Source organism: Neomonachus schauinslandi, chromosome 3 (assembly GCF_002201575.2).
Source record: "Neomonachus schauinslandi chromosome 3, ASM220157v2, whole genome shotgun sequence".
Lineage (NCBI taxonomy): Eukaryota > Metazoa > Chordata > Mammalia > Carnivora > Phocidae > Neomonachus > Neomonachus schauinslandi.
This window is the reverse complement of record NC_058405.1, coordinates 53762929-53780439: the sequence shown is the minus strand read 5'-3', so window position 1 is coordinate 53780439 and position 17511 is coordinate 53762929. Positions and strand designations below refer to the sequence as shown.

The following is a 17511-nucleotide window of genomic DNA, read 5'->3' as shown; positions in this document are numbered from 1 at the left end:
CTGTGCAACTAGTGTACATCAAGAAGCATAAAGTCAAATTTCACATATTTTGCTGAGTTTTTTTTTAAGCTCTGTGCTATTTGTTTTTAATATTATTTATTGGCTTATTTTGTTTTGATGAAAGTCTGAACTTGGAAGAAATATTTTGGAGGAGTCATTTTAGGCGGACACCTGCATTCCCTTAATGTAATGATCCAGAAAGCTTAGAAGGGAAAGAATATGTTACAAGGTAACACTAATGAATTCAGTCAGGACCAGTTTGGCTACTTGACAATGTTTTTAAAGATTCTATTAATTAGTTAGAAGGTGTGCCTGCTCCAGAATTCTCCTCAGAAGCAGATGATTGTATTTATTTTTAGTCTACTAAGCCAGTTGACTTATTTTACCAAAGGAGTTGTCCTGCTTTGCCTCTCAACCTTGGAACTTAACTAATGTTTTTTCACTGAGAGAGAGAAGCAGTTCTTCAGGTGTTTTTTTGTTTTGTTTTGTTTTTTTTGTGTTTTTTTTTTTCCAGGAGTACTTTCTTAATGGCATGCTGTGTATAATACAAACTACATGTCATTAAGTTTCCTCCCAGAATGTATTTGGAAACTCTTTTATGTTTACGTTTGGAGAAAACATTGCCGTAGATTACAGTGCTTTATTTTTGTGTGGTTTGGGAATGTGCTAAATGAAGTATCATGTCTCCAGAAATGTGTGCTTTCCTTTAAAACAAAAACTCTCGCCTATTGACTGGAAGTCATGGTTTGTTTCTCCCCACAGCAGCCGATGGTTTGGGGAGTATAGCGATAGACACCACGCAGCTCAACATGTCCGTGACAGATCCCACAGCCTGGGCCACCGCCATGAATAACTTGGGCATGGTTCCCGTGGGGCTGCCTGGACAGCAGCTCGTGTCCGGTAAGCTTGGGTTTGAAGGGACTTCGCGGCAGTGCCAGAGGATGTGGGGGACAGGGGCCCAGTCATCTCCCTCACACACAAGTGTTGAGTAGAGTCTGTGATTTATGACCAGGGGCATGTTTGGCAGGCTGTGCTGGAGGTTCTTCTCATCACCTCACTCTCCGGCCTAATAACTATTCTCAGAAAAAAGCCATGTATCCTCTGTAGCATTGCAATATCAAGTTCATATTTTTAATTGCTACATAGAAAAGCTAACATTTGCTTTCCAATTCGCAAAACTCTTTCACATACATTATGCCATTTGATTCCACAGTCATCTTTTTGAGGCAAGGAGATATTGTTGTTTATTTATTTGTTAATGTTCCCATTTAAAAGGGAAACAGAGGACAAGCCTTTAGGTGGCTTTTCAGCACTGAAGTAACATAACTAGAAACCCAACTCAACTGACTCCATATTCTACATTTTTCCCATCACACTTTGGAATCATAATACAATGCATCCCATACAGAAAATGTTTAGAAATGTCACAAAGTAGAAGGCCAGTTAAAAGATTTCATCAGTTCAATTAATACATGTTTATTGAGGATTTTCCATGTGCCCTATAACAAGTACTTTGGGAAACAGAATATATATGTGTGTGTGTGTGTATGTGTGTGTGTGTCTTTGAGGACTGTGTCTCCCTAAATTGCAAAACAGAGCAACAAAAAACAGCAATAAAAATAATGTGCAGAATCAGGTGTTAAGTAATGGCGCAGGCTAGTAATGTAGTAATTTCCAGAAGGATGAACCACTGGGCTTTAAGAGAAGATATTATCAGGGAGGTAGGACTTAAGCTGTCTGAGAAGATACCTAAGATTTGCAGTATTCACTCACTCACTCATCGGTTCATTCAGTAAGTATTTATTGAGTTACTGTCCTGGTGTGGGGCCTCCAGCTGTAAACAAAGCAGGTGTGGTCCCTGCCCTCTCGGTCGGAATTTGCAATGGAAAGGTGACAGTCAGTATGTATGTTATGGTCATTGTTTTAATGTCAGAAGAACAATTCACTTTTGCCCATCAAGTTAGATGAGGGTAGATGGTACACACCAGGTAGAAACCAATAGCTTTTGGAGAGATCGTTTCTACACCCACAGACCTATGTATTTTGTGCTGAGTTGACCAAGCATATTTGGTTGGTTGGTTTGTTGCTTTTTAATAATGGCCATAGATAGAAAATTCTAAACTAGTTATAGTAAATTACATGCGTGTATACCTATACGTATATGTATTTACATATGGTTTATTTTTTCAAATAATAAGAAAGAACAGGAGAGAGGACAGGAGGCAGGGTAAAGTGGGAGACAGAAAAAGGAAAGTCAAAGATTGAGTTGCAGGGGCGCCTGGGTGGCTCAGTCAGTTAAGCGTCGCTTGGTTTCGGCTCAGATCTTGATCTCAGGGTTATGAGATCAAGCCCCACACTGGGCTCCGTGCTCAGCGAGGAGTTTGCTTAAAGATTCTCTCCCTCTGCCCTTCTCCCACTTCGTGGGCATGTGCGCTTTCTCTCTTTCTCTGTAAAATAAATAAATAAATCTTAAAAAAAAAAAAAAAGATTGAGTTACAAAGCATTATACTTAGGATATTTATAAAATTCTCCAAAATATTATAAAATTCACGTGGAGTTGAGGATTAGTCTGGTGCATGACATATATGTATGTACATAAGTGACATTTTCTATGGTTCGAGCATGTGTTTATCCAGACTCCTTTTCCCTAAAGCTTAACCCAGACAGATACTTCCTTCTACTAACTTGAGAGCAAAGGTTTGTATTTTTCCACCTAAATTTTCCCAACTGCCTAACTGAAATATTCATCTAGCAGAAATTACTCTTGTCTCCACCTCCCACTTCTCTCAGAAAATGTTGTATAACTTCCAGAGTAAGCCACAAGCTCAATAATTCATTATTTTTTCTTATGATTTTGAGTCTTCTGACATTTTAACCATGACCAATTTATGATTTTCCCAGCAACTTACCATGAAAAGAATTACAGCCCTGCTCGTTAGAGAAGATTTACCGTATCTGCCCTGAATTACGTTCTCTATCTCCCGGATTAGCCAGACTGCTTAAACTGTTTTTGAGCCTTTCAGGGTCTTCCTGGGCGCCCCTTCATCATGTCTGCATTCCGCCAGTGTAAGAGCACTTTGCTTTGTTCCCAGGGCTGCCGGCTGACTCTGCCTCAGGGTCGGGTTCGGTTTTATTTGCTTGGTGTGTATGTGTTCTCTTCCAGTCTTTTTTCCATCCACATGGTTTAATCATATGAAATACAAACTGTTCTATGATGCATTTTTAGTAACACCTTATCCTAAATTATTTTTCCATTTTATTGTTTTATGTTTAAGAAATTTAATCCATTGAAGGAATCTCCAATTTATTTAACCATTCCAGTGTTTACATGTAGGCTGTTTCCATTGCTTTACTCTTCCTAGCCAAGTTTCTTTGGAGAACTTAATCTCTTGAAGCATGTAGAAGCATTTTACCTTTCTGTGAAATGATTATGTCTATTTCATGGGACTGTTGTGAGATTTTAGTAGGATAACTTACATGCAATAACCACATAGTACCTACACGTAGTAAGCATTCATTAAATATTAACTTATTCCTTCTTTCTGTTTTGCTCTTTTTTAAAAAACATAATATTACATGAACATTTCCATGCATAGAGCTTTTCAGCAAATAGAATTATTGTCCTTGGATAGACTCCTATGTGTTGAACTAGTAGGTCACAAGAAATGAACATTTTAAAGTGAAATACTGGGCAATTAATTTCCGAAATCTACATGTGTATTTAATATATATTTACTAATTTGATATGCAAAGATGGCATCCTATTATTTGGCCTTAAATTGTTTTATAACTACCCTTTGTAAATTATTTACTTTCCCTCCCTATCTCCTATTCATGTTTCCTCTTTTGTAAATAGATTACTTTCATACCATATCCATTTATCACACAGAGTTCTTGGTGGAGTTGTTTTCTTTGTTTTTGGTTTACGTCTAGCGGTTCACAATTAAGCATGTTAATCCTTGGCATTCCTATTTCCTAAAAATACTTCTCTAGTTTGTTTCTTGCCCCTTAATGCTGTTTTTTTTTTAATAGGTTTAACTTTTCCTTGATGAATTCTTTATTCCATTTCTAACTACCGAAAGGCTTAGCCCAAGCTAGAAGTTGATAGGTATTCCCAATTTTCTGTGCCTCCATAAGCTTACTTCCTTCTTTGATCAGATCTTTCATTCTTATGTGTATTTTAATCTACTCTGGAAATATCTGCCTGTACTACCGATCTGTTTTTGTCCCAGTACCATTGTTTCAGCTCTGATAGCTCTATGGTGTATTTATATTATATGACATATCTTGTGCTCTTCGTAGCGTCCGTGCCCTGTGGTCAGTGCTGCTTTCAACACAGCCGCAGGCAGCCGCTTCTGCGTGGGGCCGCGTCTGCGCAGTCTGCGTGGGGCTGCGTCTGCAAGTCTCCCGGGTGCCCGCAGTTTCAGAAGGGGCTTAAACATTGTTTAGTGTGGCCTGCTTCCCAAGACATCTCAGCCAAACTGTCTCTGACAGGATTATGGAGAGGCTGGATTTTATGAGCACCTGGCCTTCTCCCAGAATCTCCGGTATGTCTAAATGACCAACCCCTCTTCCCAAATTGGTTAAAACTGAATTGATACCCAGTCCCATGCTTTCCTACTCCTGGGACTTATTGAGAGATTAAAATTATCAGCAAAGGAAGGCACACCTTTTTCATCTCCTCTGATTTTATCAAAAAGGATTTCCCAGGAGATCGGATCACTTAGCCCAGGTCGCATTGCGCCTTTCCTCTTGGACGTGCTGTTGTGGTTCGCACAGCGACACCCTCTCCATTTTCCTCCCCTCTGTCATTCCCCACATGTGCCCCCCATGATTCCGTCCCCACTGTCCTCAACTTCCCTGCTTACCCTCTTCCTATCAAGTGCTGCTTAGTATCATTATACTGAATTGGTTTCTTTTGTCCAAAACATACCATTATATTGTTTTACTCCAGCCCTACATCCCATACTTCAGCGTCTCAGTTTATGTATAACATAACATTTACCTGCTTGTGTTATTGTTTCACGTTTATTTTCTTCCCCATAGTTTGAGTTTTGTGAAATTTTTAATTTTTGTGCATTTCAATACTTTGTGCGTTGATATAGATCCAAATTTTCTAAAGTGGTCTGTTAGAACATCAGTGCTGCATGGCTGGTAGGTAGAATGGATGTCCTGTAAATCTTTACCTGGCCCAACTGCGATGGCAAATTCAGGGCTTAAAACAGATAAGTTGCTTTCTTTGTGGGTTTCCTCAAAGCCTTAACTATGCTAATATGCAATGTAGAGTTTCAGAGAGTTAGTATCTAATATGTAGGCTTCCCCAAACTTAATTTAGCTTTAAAAAAAAAATCTATTGTCATCTCATGAGACACTAGAATAGCCATGTAACCCAGATTTTTCCCATCATCTGGGACCTCCTTTTCCGCTGCCATCCGCCTTCCTATGCCATTTATGATATCCTGCCTATGATCTAGCTTACAGTTTTGTTTATGTTTTCACCAAACAGCATTACTACCTAATCTCAAGTTTCAAAACAATTCACTTGTGGTCAGGAATTTGCCTGAAGCCTTCTTCCCAGTTTTCTATGATACATGTCACTTTCCAGGAGCCCCCACCACGGGTGTCATCAGCCGAAATCCAGAACATCAGATCATGAGCTTTGACACCATCTGTGTGACCAGCTGCTCCCTTCCTGTCCACCCTGGCTTCTTCTCCAAAGTTCTAATCACCAATTGGAAGAGTCAAAAAAGCAGCAGCTGAGTCCCCAGGTTTTAAGTTCTTGCCCGGGCCTGCGTGGGAATTGGTAATACTTCCTGAACATTCTCTGGCCATGAGATTTTACCTTGCTTTTCTCTAAACTTTTTGAAATTTTCTTTCCTAAATACCATATACCAGGCTATCTGGATCCCCATAATCACGCCCATGTCAGGAAGTGTCACCATTCATATGTTAATGGAATGAAGAAAGGAAGTTTGCTGGTTTGAGTATTATTTTTGTTTTGTGTGGGACAGTTTGTCGATAGAAGGTCCATCTGAATGCCTCTCCTTAGCTGTTACTGACTTTGATTGACATAGAGATTTTTACCCCAAATTTCATGGCATGCCATTTGTTGAATTTCAAATACATGTTCCCAAAATGCACCACACTTCCCTATTAGCTGCAGAAAGACTATATTCAAGACAGTGCCACATGCCTTATCAGGGATTAACTTGGAGCCAGTAAAAGACGTCTTCCCTCTTAAAGGATATGTGAACACTCTGAATTGTCCCTGGGTTCACACCTTGCTGTTTCTTCTTCAGAAGCTCTAGTTCACCTGAGAAGAGATGAGCTTTAAAACTCATGGGGAGGCTGGGATGGGCCACAGTTCCTCTCTGTCCTCACTCAGGCTTCCACTCATTTTCATTCCTCTCTGCTTGCTCAGAAGGTTTTTTCTCGTTTCCTTCTCGGGTTGTTTAATCCTCCCAGGAACACCTTGATCCTCTTTAATATGCCCAGATATGAGGAGGCGTGTGTTAAATCCTCTCATCTCCGGGAGCATCGCTCTTAACTGGGATTTATTGAGCCAGACATTGTGCCGAATGCTGGGAATACGAGACGTAGACCTTTCAGAGCCTCACGGGAGAAAGAGAGAAGAGTAAATAAGCTAATACAAATCAACATGATGAGTGGTCCTGCCACTAGCAGATAAAGGGTGCCATAGGATGTCACCGAGGAGTGTTAAGCAGGGAGTAGCGTGATTAGAGTTGCATTTTTACAGAGAACTTTTGTAAGTCCTAGAGAAAATGGGTGGAGAGTGGAAAGGTAGGAGGCAGGGAGGTTGGACGGAGGGCTGTAGCAGTTACTCAGATAAGGGATAATGATGGCAATCAGTAATAATCATGGCAGTGGAGATGGGGAGAAACGAAGGGACCCAGGAGGTATTTAATTCTAGAAACAACAGGAATTGATGACCGAGTCCTCATAGAATATAAAGGGAGAGAAGAATCAGCAGTGACTCCTGGGTGTCTAGCTTTGGAAATTGTGTAGATGCTGGGGTCGTTTGCTAAGATGGAGAAGGCTGGAAGAGAAACAGTGGGGGGAGACGGCAAGATTATTTTTGCATGTGTCGAGTTTAAAGAACAGTCAGATATGAGGGTCTAGAGTTCATGAGAGAAGGGGCAGCGGGGATGTGCCTTTGGCAGTCCTAGCCCATGGACGGTCACGGACTCCCTTCTCCCTCCGACGTCATGCTTTTGCTGTGAAATTATAAATAAGCCCTCAGCAGCTCACGCAGGTGTCAGTCTGACCCCCACCTGAGTCTCCAAATATCTGCTTCATCTGTTTCCTCTCTTCACCCACTGGATGCCTGCCCATTGGTGGACTCCAAGGTCGGGAATGAGGGAAGCAGTCAGAGATTTAAAACATATAATCTAAGAATCTGTGCCTGAAACTATCTCATCAGCTTATAGAGATGCTCAGATGGGCTTTCTGTTGGTAAACCATCCCACATACTTGTTTTTAAGATGAAAGTAATACTCAAACCAGCAAGCTTCCTTTCTTTCGACTCTTCACGTGTTAATGGTGGCCCTCTCCGACCACAGGTGTGATTAAGTCTGGAGCATAGCAGCCGGGCTCTCGAAAATATGATGCTCAGAGTCTTCTTTTGTTTTTATTTTCCATCTTGCTGAAAGATTTTCCATTATCGAATGTCAGAAAACAAAGAGGCCCTCGACTTAACGTTTCACAATTTATGCACCTGATTTCGTTTATTCTTGACAGCTCAGTTACACATCCCACAGTTACTTACCCTTTTCTCCCCGGGACATTAGGACAGTACATCAGTATGTTCATTCATTCTCCATAATATTACAGAAGGTTCAGAATGTACAGCATATTTTACAAGGCCCTAGAGAAGCCGCAGTTTGTAGGACAGGCAGGTGACACTCCTGTGGAGCATTCATATTTCTAAAGCAGCAGATGTTATTCAAACAACTGTGTAAAGAATTGTTTCATTACAACAGCAAAATGTTGCAAAAGAGCCATGGGGAGCCCAACTTGGCTTGGAGGTATTGGAGGGTGTTCAGAAAAGTTCCTCTAAAGAAGTAATATTTGGGCTAAGCACCCAAGGATGAATTAGAGCTTACCAGGTAGCAGGAGGGAAGAACAGGAAGAGAAGGGGGATCTGGGAAGATGAGAAATTCTAAAAGTATAAAATGCGCCGTGCAAAAGCCCGAGGCAGGAGGAGCTCGGCTGCTGCAAGGAAGTGAACGTGGGACGTTTGTGGGCAGGAGGGGGTGGTTGAGATAGGGTCGGGTTGGCAGCTCCCATACATCCAGAAGGCTGCTGGGAGTCCAGAAAGAGATTAGGGAGGTATATAGCCTGGATATACCCCCATGGAGCTGGAGTACTGAGCACCTCCCATGTGTCAGGCATTGCTGTAGGCGCTGGGGGTGCGTGCACGTGGCTGCCCTCCCTGAGGTCTCATCCTACATCCCATCAGTACATGACGCGTGTGCCTACAGGATTTCTGGGGATGAGAGAATTTGTAGAAAGTTGTTTCCAAAAAATATTTGCTTCTTCCTGTGCTGTGTGCTATATACGGTAATTGGCATCGCTTAAAACAAATCAAGGCTTGTCCTTAAGTAACTCTCCACAAGTAACAACAACCTGTATCTTTGTTGGCTAGAGATGTTATAAAATAAAAATCCTTCTCAAATGCTTGCCTAACACGATATAGTCATTTGAAATATAGTCATTTTTCTCTTCCATGCAATGAGGCACATAAATTTACTTGCTTTGTAGATTGACTTCTGAATTATGAATGTATAATTTTGTTCTTCCTGTGTAGGCCACAACAAATGTATTTTTAAAAAAAAACTTATACTAGTTTCCGTCTCTTGGATTAGATTCGTCTTTATTTGGTCTGTCATACTCTGGTATATGTGCTACTCAACTTACCCAACTAGCCTTTTGACCTACGCTAGTCACTTTCTTGCCCACTAGACTAAAATTAAAGAAAATATTTTTAAATAACTGAATGTACTTACACATGTATAGATATATTAAATATATGCATATTACATACAAATATATAATGTGTATATATACATATACATCACAAACACACACATTCCCAAATTTTCTTGGTTTCCTTTTCTTGCTCTGGATAGAGAAGCTTTGGTATCTTTAACAGCAACATGAGCTAAAGGGAAATACTTGCATTCCATAATGGAAAATTGATTGTATCCTGCCCCCCTTAGTAGACATTCCATTCTAACACAACTGGAAACAGGACGAAAAATCAAACACTTAAATTCCTATATTAAAATTAATTTGTATGTTCCTATCCAGTGTACACACACACACACACACATCACTATATATTGGATTTTTGTTTTGAGTTAATGCCTTTTATGTGTAAATATGGAGTAACTGTGTAGTGACTTCTCTTCAACTATATCTTGTTTCCTTTTATTTCCTTTTATTGTTCTGCAGCCTTATCATTTACTGTGTGTTACGTATCATGTTGTTGAGTGGTAGATATATTGAATTGTGCACTTATATAATTAGGCTATCATTTATCTAATAGACTGTGGTAGGTTGCACATTTATATGGGCAAGAACCACATCTAATTCATCTTTGTATTTCCTCTATCATCAAACACAGAGCTGGGTGCTCAATAACCATATTGTGGAATAAATGTATGGTTTGATTCATTTATGTAAATAATTCTATAAAGATGTATAAATTTTGCAAAAGTCACTTTTATCTGGCCCTTAGACTGTTCTAAAGTGTAACTTTTATGTTTTTAATCATGGTTAGATATGAAGGGGAGCCACAACCATCAGCTCCCTTATTTGACATCTGTGATTTATTTTTCCCATAATTGAGCATTATCTTTCCACATTATTTCTTTTTTATTCTTTTTAAAGAATGTGTCTTCCCTGTCTCTCCTTGTCATGCATATGCTTTCATTTGCCTTCTTGTACATACGGAGTATATGATAGCTGTTTTAGTGCACTTACCTACTAATTCTGCTATCTGCGATGTTTCTAAGTGTCTTTCTATTGGTTCTCATGATGGGTCATATTTTTCTTCTTCTTTGCATGCCTAGTAATTTTTTGTTGGATGCCAGACATTGTGAATTTTACAATGTTAGGTGCTGATTTTATTTATTTATTTATTTATTTATTCATTCATTCATTCATTCATTCATTCATTCATTTATTGGTATCCCTTTAAATATTTTTGAGATTTGTTCTGGGATGTCATTAAGTTCCTTAGAAACAGTTTAGTTCTTTCAAGGCTTGCTTTTAAGCCTGGGTAGGGGGATTCAGAGCAGACTTTTGATAGACTAGAAATAATTTTGTCCCACTTCTGAGGCAAGACACTTCTGCATATTGCAAAGTGGTATATTGCAAAGTTTCTCCTCTCTGGCTACTAGAAGCTTGATCTGTTCTCAGGCCTTCTGTGAGCTCAGAAAACAGTTCCACCTGCCCCTTTCCCATGGTCTTTGCCTCAGCCTTGGTACTTCCTTTACACACCTGATCAATCCTCAGCCAAAGACTTGAAGGGAACCCTCTGACAATTTTCGGAGCTAGCTCTCTGGTTGGCACCTTCCTCTGCGGTGCTCTTCCCTGACATTTGCAGGTGCCTTGGCCTCCCGAACACTGAATAAGTTATAGCTCACACTCTGTTTGGGTTTCTCTTCCTTGAGTTAAATCCTGGAAACTTTCTAGACAGTAGCCAGCGACAGTCACAGCTTTTACTTCACCTGTCTCCCTTTTCTCGGTAATCGCTGTTCTGTACTCACTCTTGTCCAGTGCCCAGAAATTGTCATTTCATGTATTTTGTCTGACTTTTAAGTTGCTTGAGGCAGGAAGATAAATTCTGTCCCTTCGTAGCTGGGGGCAGAGGTTTTCAGACAAAGTCTTTTTAAAAAAATGTGTGTATTCCTTAGGGACATAAACAGTGTAAATCCAAGACTATAGTGTGAATGACTTTTCTAGGAATGCTGAAAAAGGTGGTAATAAACCCACCAATTATGAGCACCTAATATGTACCAAATACTCTAAATATCTTGCTTCATTTAATCCTCTGATAGCAAAATATTATTAACCCCATTTCATAGATAAGGGAACTGAGCTTGGGTGATGTTAATTAACTTACCCAAAGTTATTCAGGTAGAAGGAGGCAGTGCTGGAATTGAAATCCAGGTCTGTGCACCTAATATGTTTTCACTATGTCAATTTTTAGAGGAAAATGACCAATGCAAAACCCTCCTAGATTTTTGCCTCAGGCTTGCCCTACCTTTACACTTTTTTTTTTTTTTTAAGATTTACTTATTTATTTTATCTATAGAGAGAGTACTCACACAAGAGAGAATGAAGCCGGGGGGGGGGGGGGGGGGACAAAGGAAGAGAGAGAGAATCTCAAGCAGACTCTCTTCTGCACTTGGAGCCCAACTTGGGACTTGATCCCAGGACCTTAAGTAAGCTGAAATCAAGAGCCAGACGCTTAACCGACTGAGCCACTGAGGTGCCCCTACACTTTTATTTTTAAAAATAAATATTTTAGGTGGAAAGATACCGTTTGGGGGGAAGGGGTAGTAGTCATCATAGACAGTTTTTATATCACATTGAAATTAAAAAGAGATCAATCTTTAATCTTTATGCATATTATTTTTATTGTGCTTAAAATCCAGAGATTTCCATTAAGCCTCATGAGTTTAGGACTTAGAGTCCAGTGATCTCGAATCTGTACTAAAGTAGGAATAACTTAGTAACATAAATTAGACTGCTATGAATAAGACCAGGTGGATGACGTGCCTCTAGCTAATGTCAGTAAGCAAAAATGATCATAAATATGGGGAGAATATAAATTTCAGCCTAAAAAGAATTCAGAAGGTTTTCCCAAAGGTCAAAAAAAGACTGTGAACTTCTCAGCGATTAACACAGATAAGGTGGACTTGGGTCAACTTAAATATTCCTTCTTTGGGAAATAGAGAATCCAGAGCAGGTGGGAGCTGGGCCACACAGTCCTACCAAATTGGAGTAGAGCACTGAAAACCGAGTGGGTTGCAGGATAAAAGGAGCTGATGAGGGCAAGCAGGGATATGGAAGGGTTGGAAGGTATGAAGGACAAAAGGGCATTAACCAGTAACAGCAATAAATGGGGACCCTTTCCATGGTATCTGCAAAAGAAAAATTCTTTTCCCTAGAAACTGATGAACTGTCTCTGCAAGAGGCAGATGGTGGCTTTAGAGCCTGAGGTCTTGGGTTTGAGTCTAGGCTCTTCCCCTTGGCCATGTTACCTTGGGCAAATCACATTTAACTTCCCTGAGTTTGTTTGTCTGTTAAGAGGGACATAATAGTATCAACACCAGAGAATTGTTGTAGCTTCCAGAATCTGGTGATGTAAAGTGTGTGACATATTGTAGGGATCCAGATGGATTAGTTTCCTTGCTCCTTACTGGACAACAGTTAGGGAAGAATAGGGCAGGGGAGAAGGATGCTTTTGGATGACTCCGAATTTTAATGGATTGAAAAAGGAAGACTTGGCCCCTGTGGAAAAAAAAAGTGGTCCCCTTGTCCTGACTTTTCTCCTGTCCTAGGAGCAGTGACATTCTCCTCTACAAGCCATATAGAGGCACCCACATGCCACCAGAACACACCCATAAACTGTAGCCCTAAGATAGTGTTACTCAGAGTATTTTCCACTGATCGCCTGTGTCAATATTTCCTGGACTGTAGATTTCAGGCCTATTTCAGACCTTCTGGAACATGAGGCCCTGGAAACTACAAATGAAAATTTGAGAACACAGCTCCTTGAAGCCCTTCAGGGCCTAGGCTAGTGGGAAAAGAAAAAAAAAAAAAAAAACTTCATTTGGCCTGGAAATGGGCAGGGGAACTTGTTTAATGCTACATTTCTGTGGTCTTAACTGCAATGCAATTTTACAACTGAAAATTTTTTGTAAAAGTCCCTGAGACTAAAAGTACCTAAACGGAAACTGCAGATGCAAATTTAAAAATCATATATTGAGTATCCACTATGCTCAAGCACTGTGTATAATGTCATTTAACCAAGTTTTATCTTGCAAAAGATATCTTGGGCATTGAGACACAAATCCTTGAACTATGATAAACTATATTTTCCTCTTTGTCAGGAGCATTTGCTTCTTATCATAGAAGTCACAGTTTTGACCTTGAAGTTTTACTTTAGAAAGTTTATGCCTGTGGGGCAAAGGGATACTTTATTCTAAAGGGGAAGGAGAAATACCATAGTCTTCAAGTTTATTATGTCTTCCAACCACTAGGGCATCTTTAAAGAAATATCCCTCACCTCCCTGGATGGGACTCTTGTAACCTCCATCAGTTAATGCCTCCTAGTCATTTATTCTATCTCAGCAGGAAAAATAGGCCTCAACGCTTTAATGTGAGGCAACTAAAGTCTCCACAGGGGACCCTCACACAGAGTGAATCATTGCTGACGAGGTTCTAACCAGAGACATTTTTATGAGCTGTGCAATCACTCAAAAATGCTCATTTTATATTTTCAAAACTTAGCGGCCTCTATCTTGGAAACCATGTATTTGAGAACATCTTTTTGAAAATTTGTTCATCCCCAGCTGTGAGAAAATACTGCCTAGTCATGGGTAGGAAAAAAAGCAATTTAGAGAAATAATAGAGGAAGAAGATGATTTCATCCTTGTCTGGATCTCTGTGTCATCCTAGCTGGGACTTAGCTGGGGCAGAGGCCGGCCGGAGGCTCTGCTGGGGCAGGGAGGGGAGCCCAGTGCGCCCCAGGCCCTGACTGGCTGGAGAAGACCAGGAAGGGCATACAGGTGCAGAAAAAGCAACCAGGATCATAGGGCAATAGAGTGCCAGGGCCCTGGAGACATGGTGTTACTCATGCCTTTCCACTGAGAGGAAAACGTCTGATGTGAGGCGCCTCACACTATTCCTAAGCCCACTTGAACGGAGACGCTCCAAATGTATAGCATCTACGTTCCTCTTCATCTTCATGTTTGCCTCCGGTTACTGGCTATTTGGCGGATACCACTGCTATGTCAAAGGCCTTGAAACTGATAGGAGCAAGTCTTTCCCTCTCTTGCATCTTGTTTCTTCAAAGCCTAGAAAGATGAAAGTTGCTTACAATGATTCTCCTACATTACTCAAGTGGCTATATGTGTGATTAACTCTGCAGGTGCTCTCTGGATCCATTAAAGAACACACAAACAAACAAACAAAAACACCATCACCACCAAAAAAGATTACCTTAATTATAGAGATACTCTTCCCGTGGTTCCTGTTAAAAGTTATTATCTTGCTTTATTTCCTCAATATATTAACTGGATGCTAGTCACTCTAGCATTGGAAGGGCATAGCTAAAGACCATCTGAAATGCCAAATGAGTGGTCTTGCTTGTTTTTATTTGTCATTCCAAATGTGATCTATGACTTCATAGTTCTTTAAAGGAAACTGGGGGACTTTGAAAAAATACGAGTAGGAAGGAATCAGAAATGCGCATTTTCTCACCTACCTTTCTCTTTGCAAAGCTGTTGGTGTTCTCTGAAGCGTGTGCTCAAGCCAAGGAAAAGAGCCAGTGTAACATCTGTGCCACGCTTTGCTCAGTCTGTGTGTGGTGGATCCTTCTTTGACTGAGTAAACTTAAGTGTTCTGTTTTAAACAGCCTCCTGCTGGGCTCCATGCTTAGGAAGGAAAAGTAAGTAAGGCCAAGCTTGTTCCAGTCATGTTAATGAGAACCTGAAAACAAGACTTGGGGCAAAAGAACCGAAGTGAGGATAATTAAAAATGTATTGTAATATGGCGGCCACTGGATGGGAAGATGACAGCACCAACTCACTAGAAAAAAGATTTGGGAGTTAAAAAGGACTTAAATAGTAATATATTGTTCAGGTATTTAGTGTGTAATTTTTCTGAGAGATTTTAGATACAATATTTCATTTAAGCATTTCTAGCATTTAAAGTTTGGGAAGAAGGGATAAACCGTAGAGGAGTTTGAAAACAAAGAGCAGCCAGAAAATTAGAAGGAAAATACAGGGAAATATTTCATTAAACCTTAAATATTTCATTTAAATATGACATAATATTTCATTTAAACATCTGCAGTGGCCAGTGTGTCTTATACTATTCCCATACTCATGGCAGACATTGCTAACATGATTGTCAGGGCTCTCTCCTACTGAAGTGGGATGTGTCCTTATATCCCAGCATAGTTCTCCAAGCAGCCAACACCAGGATAAATGTGAAGGAGTCTTTCTGTGAACACTGGATCTTTTATTTTATGGATGAGGAGATAGAGCTCCAGAGATGGTCTGGTTAAGTTCTACAGAACAATGTACCTTGACTGTTCTCTCCATTGTTGATAGGCTTGAGAGGAATACCTCAGGGACTCTTGCCAGTTCCCTTCCAGGCGTGATGAAGAGCATGCCAGGTTTGGGAGGGCCCTCATCTTTTTCATTGAATGAAATTGACTGGTTAGAAGGGAAAACAAGGAAGCTCTAACCTTGGCTGCTTATGCGGAAGATTTAACAGATAGACTTAACAGTTTTCATCATTTACTATAAGAATTGTGTGTACTTTAAAGGAAAAGCCTATTAATAATTTCACATGGCAACCGAGATATGGATGAAATTAATGAACCGTGCTTATTTCTTCGCATTTATAATCAGTCTCCTTAATTTTCCTCGTTTCATTTCTCATTCTTGTTACTTTCTTTTCCCTGTGAGACCATGTTCAGTCATCCATCCTTTTCTTATGCTCTGTCGGTCCCTCCACCCATCATCCATTCATCCCTGCCTCCCTTCCTTCCTTCCCTCTCTCTCCCTCTCTTTTCTCCACCCTCCCTTCTTCCCTTCCTTCTTTCCTCCCATACTTGTTGATCACCTTTCACTATGAGAACTAAAGTTACCTCTGCCTCATGGAGCTCATGCTTTGATGGTGGGGATTGATAACAGACACATTAATACGGATATAATTTGCAAATTCTAACAACTATTCTGAGGAAATAGTGGGATACCACAATGATAGAGTGCAAAGGGGGAATCCGCCATGGATCTTAACATGATCAGAAGAAGTTTCTCTGTGGAGACAAAACTCAAGCTGAGATGCTGAGGATGAGAAAGTGCCAGCTCTGGAAAAGGGTAGAAGGAAGAGTGTCCAAGAGGATGCTAAAGGCAGAAGGAGCTTGACTTGCTTGAAGAATTTAGGGCCAGTTTAGTGGAAGAGACGGAGACTGTTGTAAGAAGTGTTTAACAATGTGGTTCTAGGCCCTGTGGGTCCTGAGAAAGGGTACAGACTTAATTCTCAGATTAACTGTGGGTCATTCATTCATTCACTCACTCCACAGAGGGATTCTGTGATTGAATTTGAATGTTAAAAAAGAAAGGATCGGGGCGCCTGGGTGGCTCAGTCAGTTAAGCGTCTACGTTCGGCTCAGGTCATGATCCCAGGGTCCTGGGATCAAGCCCCGCATCAGGCTCCCTGCTCCGCGGGGAGCCTGCTTCTCCCTCTCCCTCTGCCCCTCCCCTCTGCTTGTGCTCTCCCTCTTTCTCTTACTCTCGATCTTGCTCTCTCTCAATAAATAAATAAAATCTTAAAAAGAGAGAGAAAGGATCTGTGATAGGATAGAAGTTGGGAGCAAGGGAGTCAGCGGAAAGGCAGTGCAAGTCCGTGCACAGACATGGGTGTGGCTTCGGGTAGGGGGTGGTAGTGAGGTTGGAGAGGTGAGGACAGATTTGTGATACATTTTTGAGGTCGAGTCCTTAGGACTTTGTGATTAGATGAGAGAGGAATGAGAGAGATAGGGGAATCGAGATAAATTTCGTGTTTCTAGCTTGAGCAACTGGGCAAATGGTGGTGGCATTTCATGAAATGAGAAAAACACGGGAGGAACAAATACAGGGAATCAGACATTGGGATTTATCCATCTCAGGTTTGTGCTCCCATGAGAAATCTAAGTGGTGATGGGAAGCAGCCATATGGGTATATGTGCCTGGCATGAGAGACGTGTGTGCCGGACATGTACACACGCAGAGGTATCCGTGTTCGTCAGCGTGTAGAATGATCTACACCATGGATATGAGGGAAGTGGCACGAAGAGAATAGAGGGAGGGGGTGCACGAACTGGCTTGAATGTTTCTAGCATTTAAACTTTGGGAAAAAGGGATAAACCATAGAGGGGGTTGAAAACAAAGAGCAGCCAGAAAATTAGAAGGAAAACATAAATGTGCGATATCGTGCGAGCCAATGTCTCGGGCACATCATAGCCAGCAGGATTGACTGCTTCTGAGAAGTCAAGTAAAAAGACTACAGCGGGGAGGTCATTTGGGTAGAGTTGTGGACATAGAAACCAGGTTTGAGAGACTGAATGATAGTTTAAGGATCAAGTGAGGTGGTGTTTAGGGAGGCCCTGTGAAAAGCCAAACAGGGCTACACAAAGAAAATAGATTATTATGAATAATAGTACCTTGGTGATATTATTGGATTCACTATTTGTCATTTTTGTTT

General features: G+C 40.7%; 1 protein-coding gene across 3 annotated transcripts in view; it reads left to right on the top strand.

Annotated features, from left to right (window-relative positions):
• Window positions 1–785: 785 nt before the first annotated feature.
• ENOX1 (ecto-NOX disulfide-thiol exchanger 1) overlaps window positions 786–17511 on the top strand; it is a 210923-nt gene continuing 194197 nt past the window's right edge. For 2 of the 3 annotated variants that reach the window (XM_044913177.1, XM_021697871.2), the window contains exon 1: window positions 786–900. In XM_044913177.1, coding sequence (XP_044769112.1) covers window positions 810–900 — 91 coding nt within the window. In that variant the 5' untranslated portion in view covers window positions 786–809. The remainder of the gene's footprint in view (window positions 901–17511) is intronic. The other variant, XM_021697870.2, reaches the window with a different exon arrangement.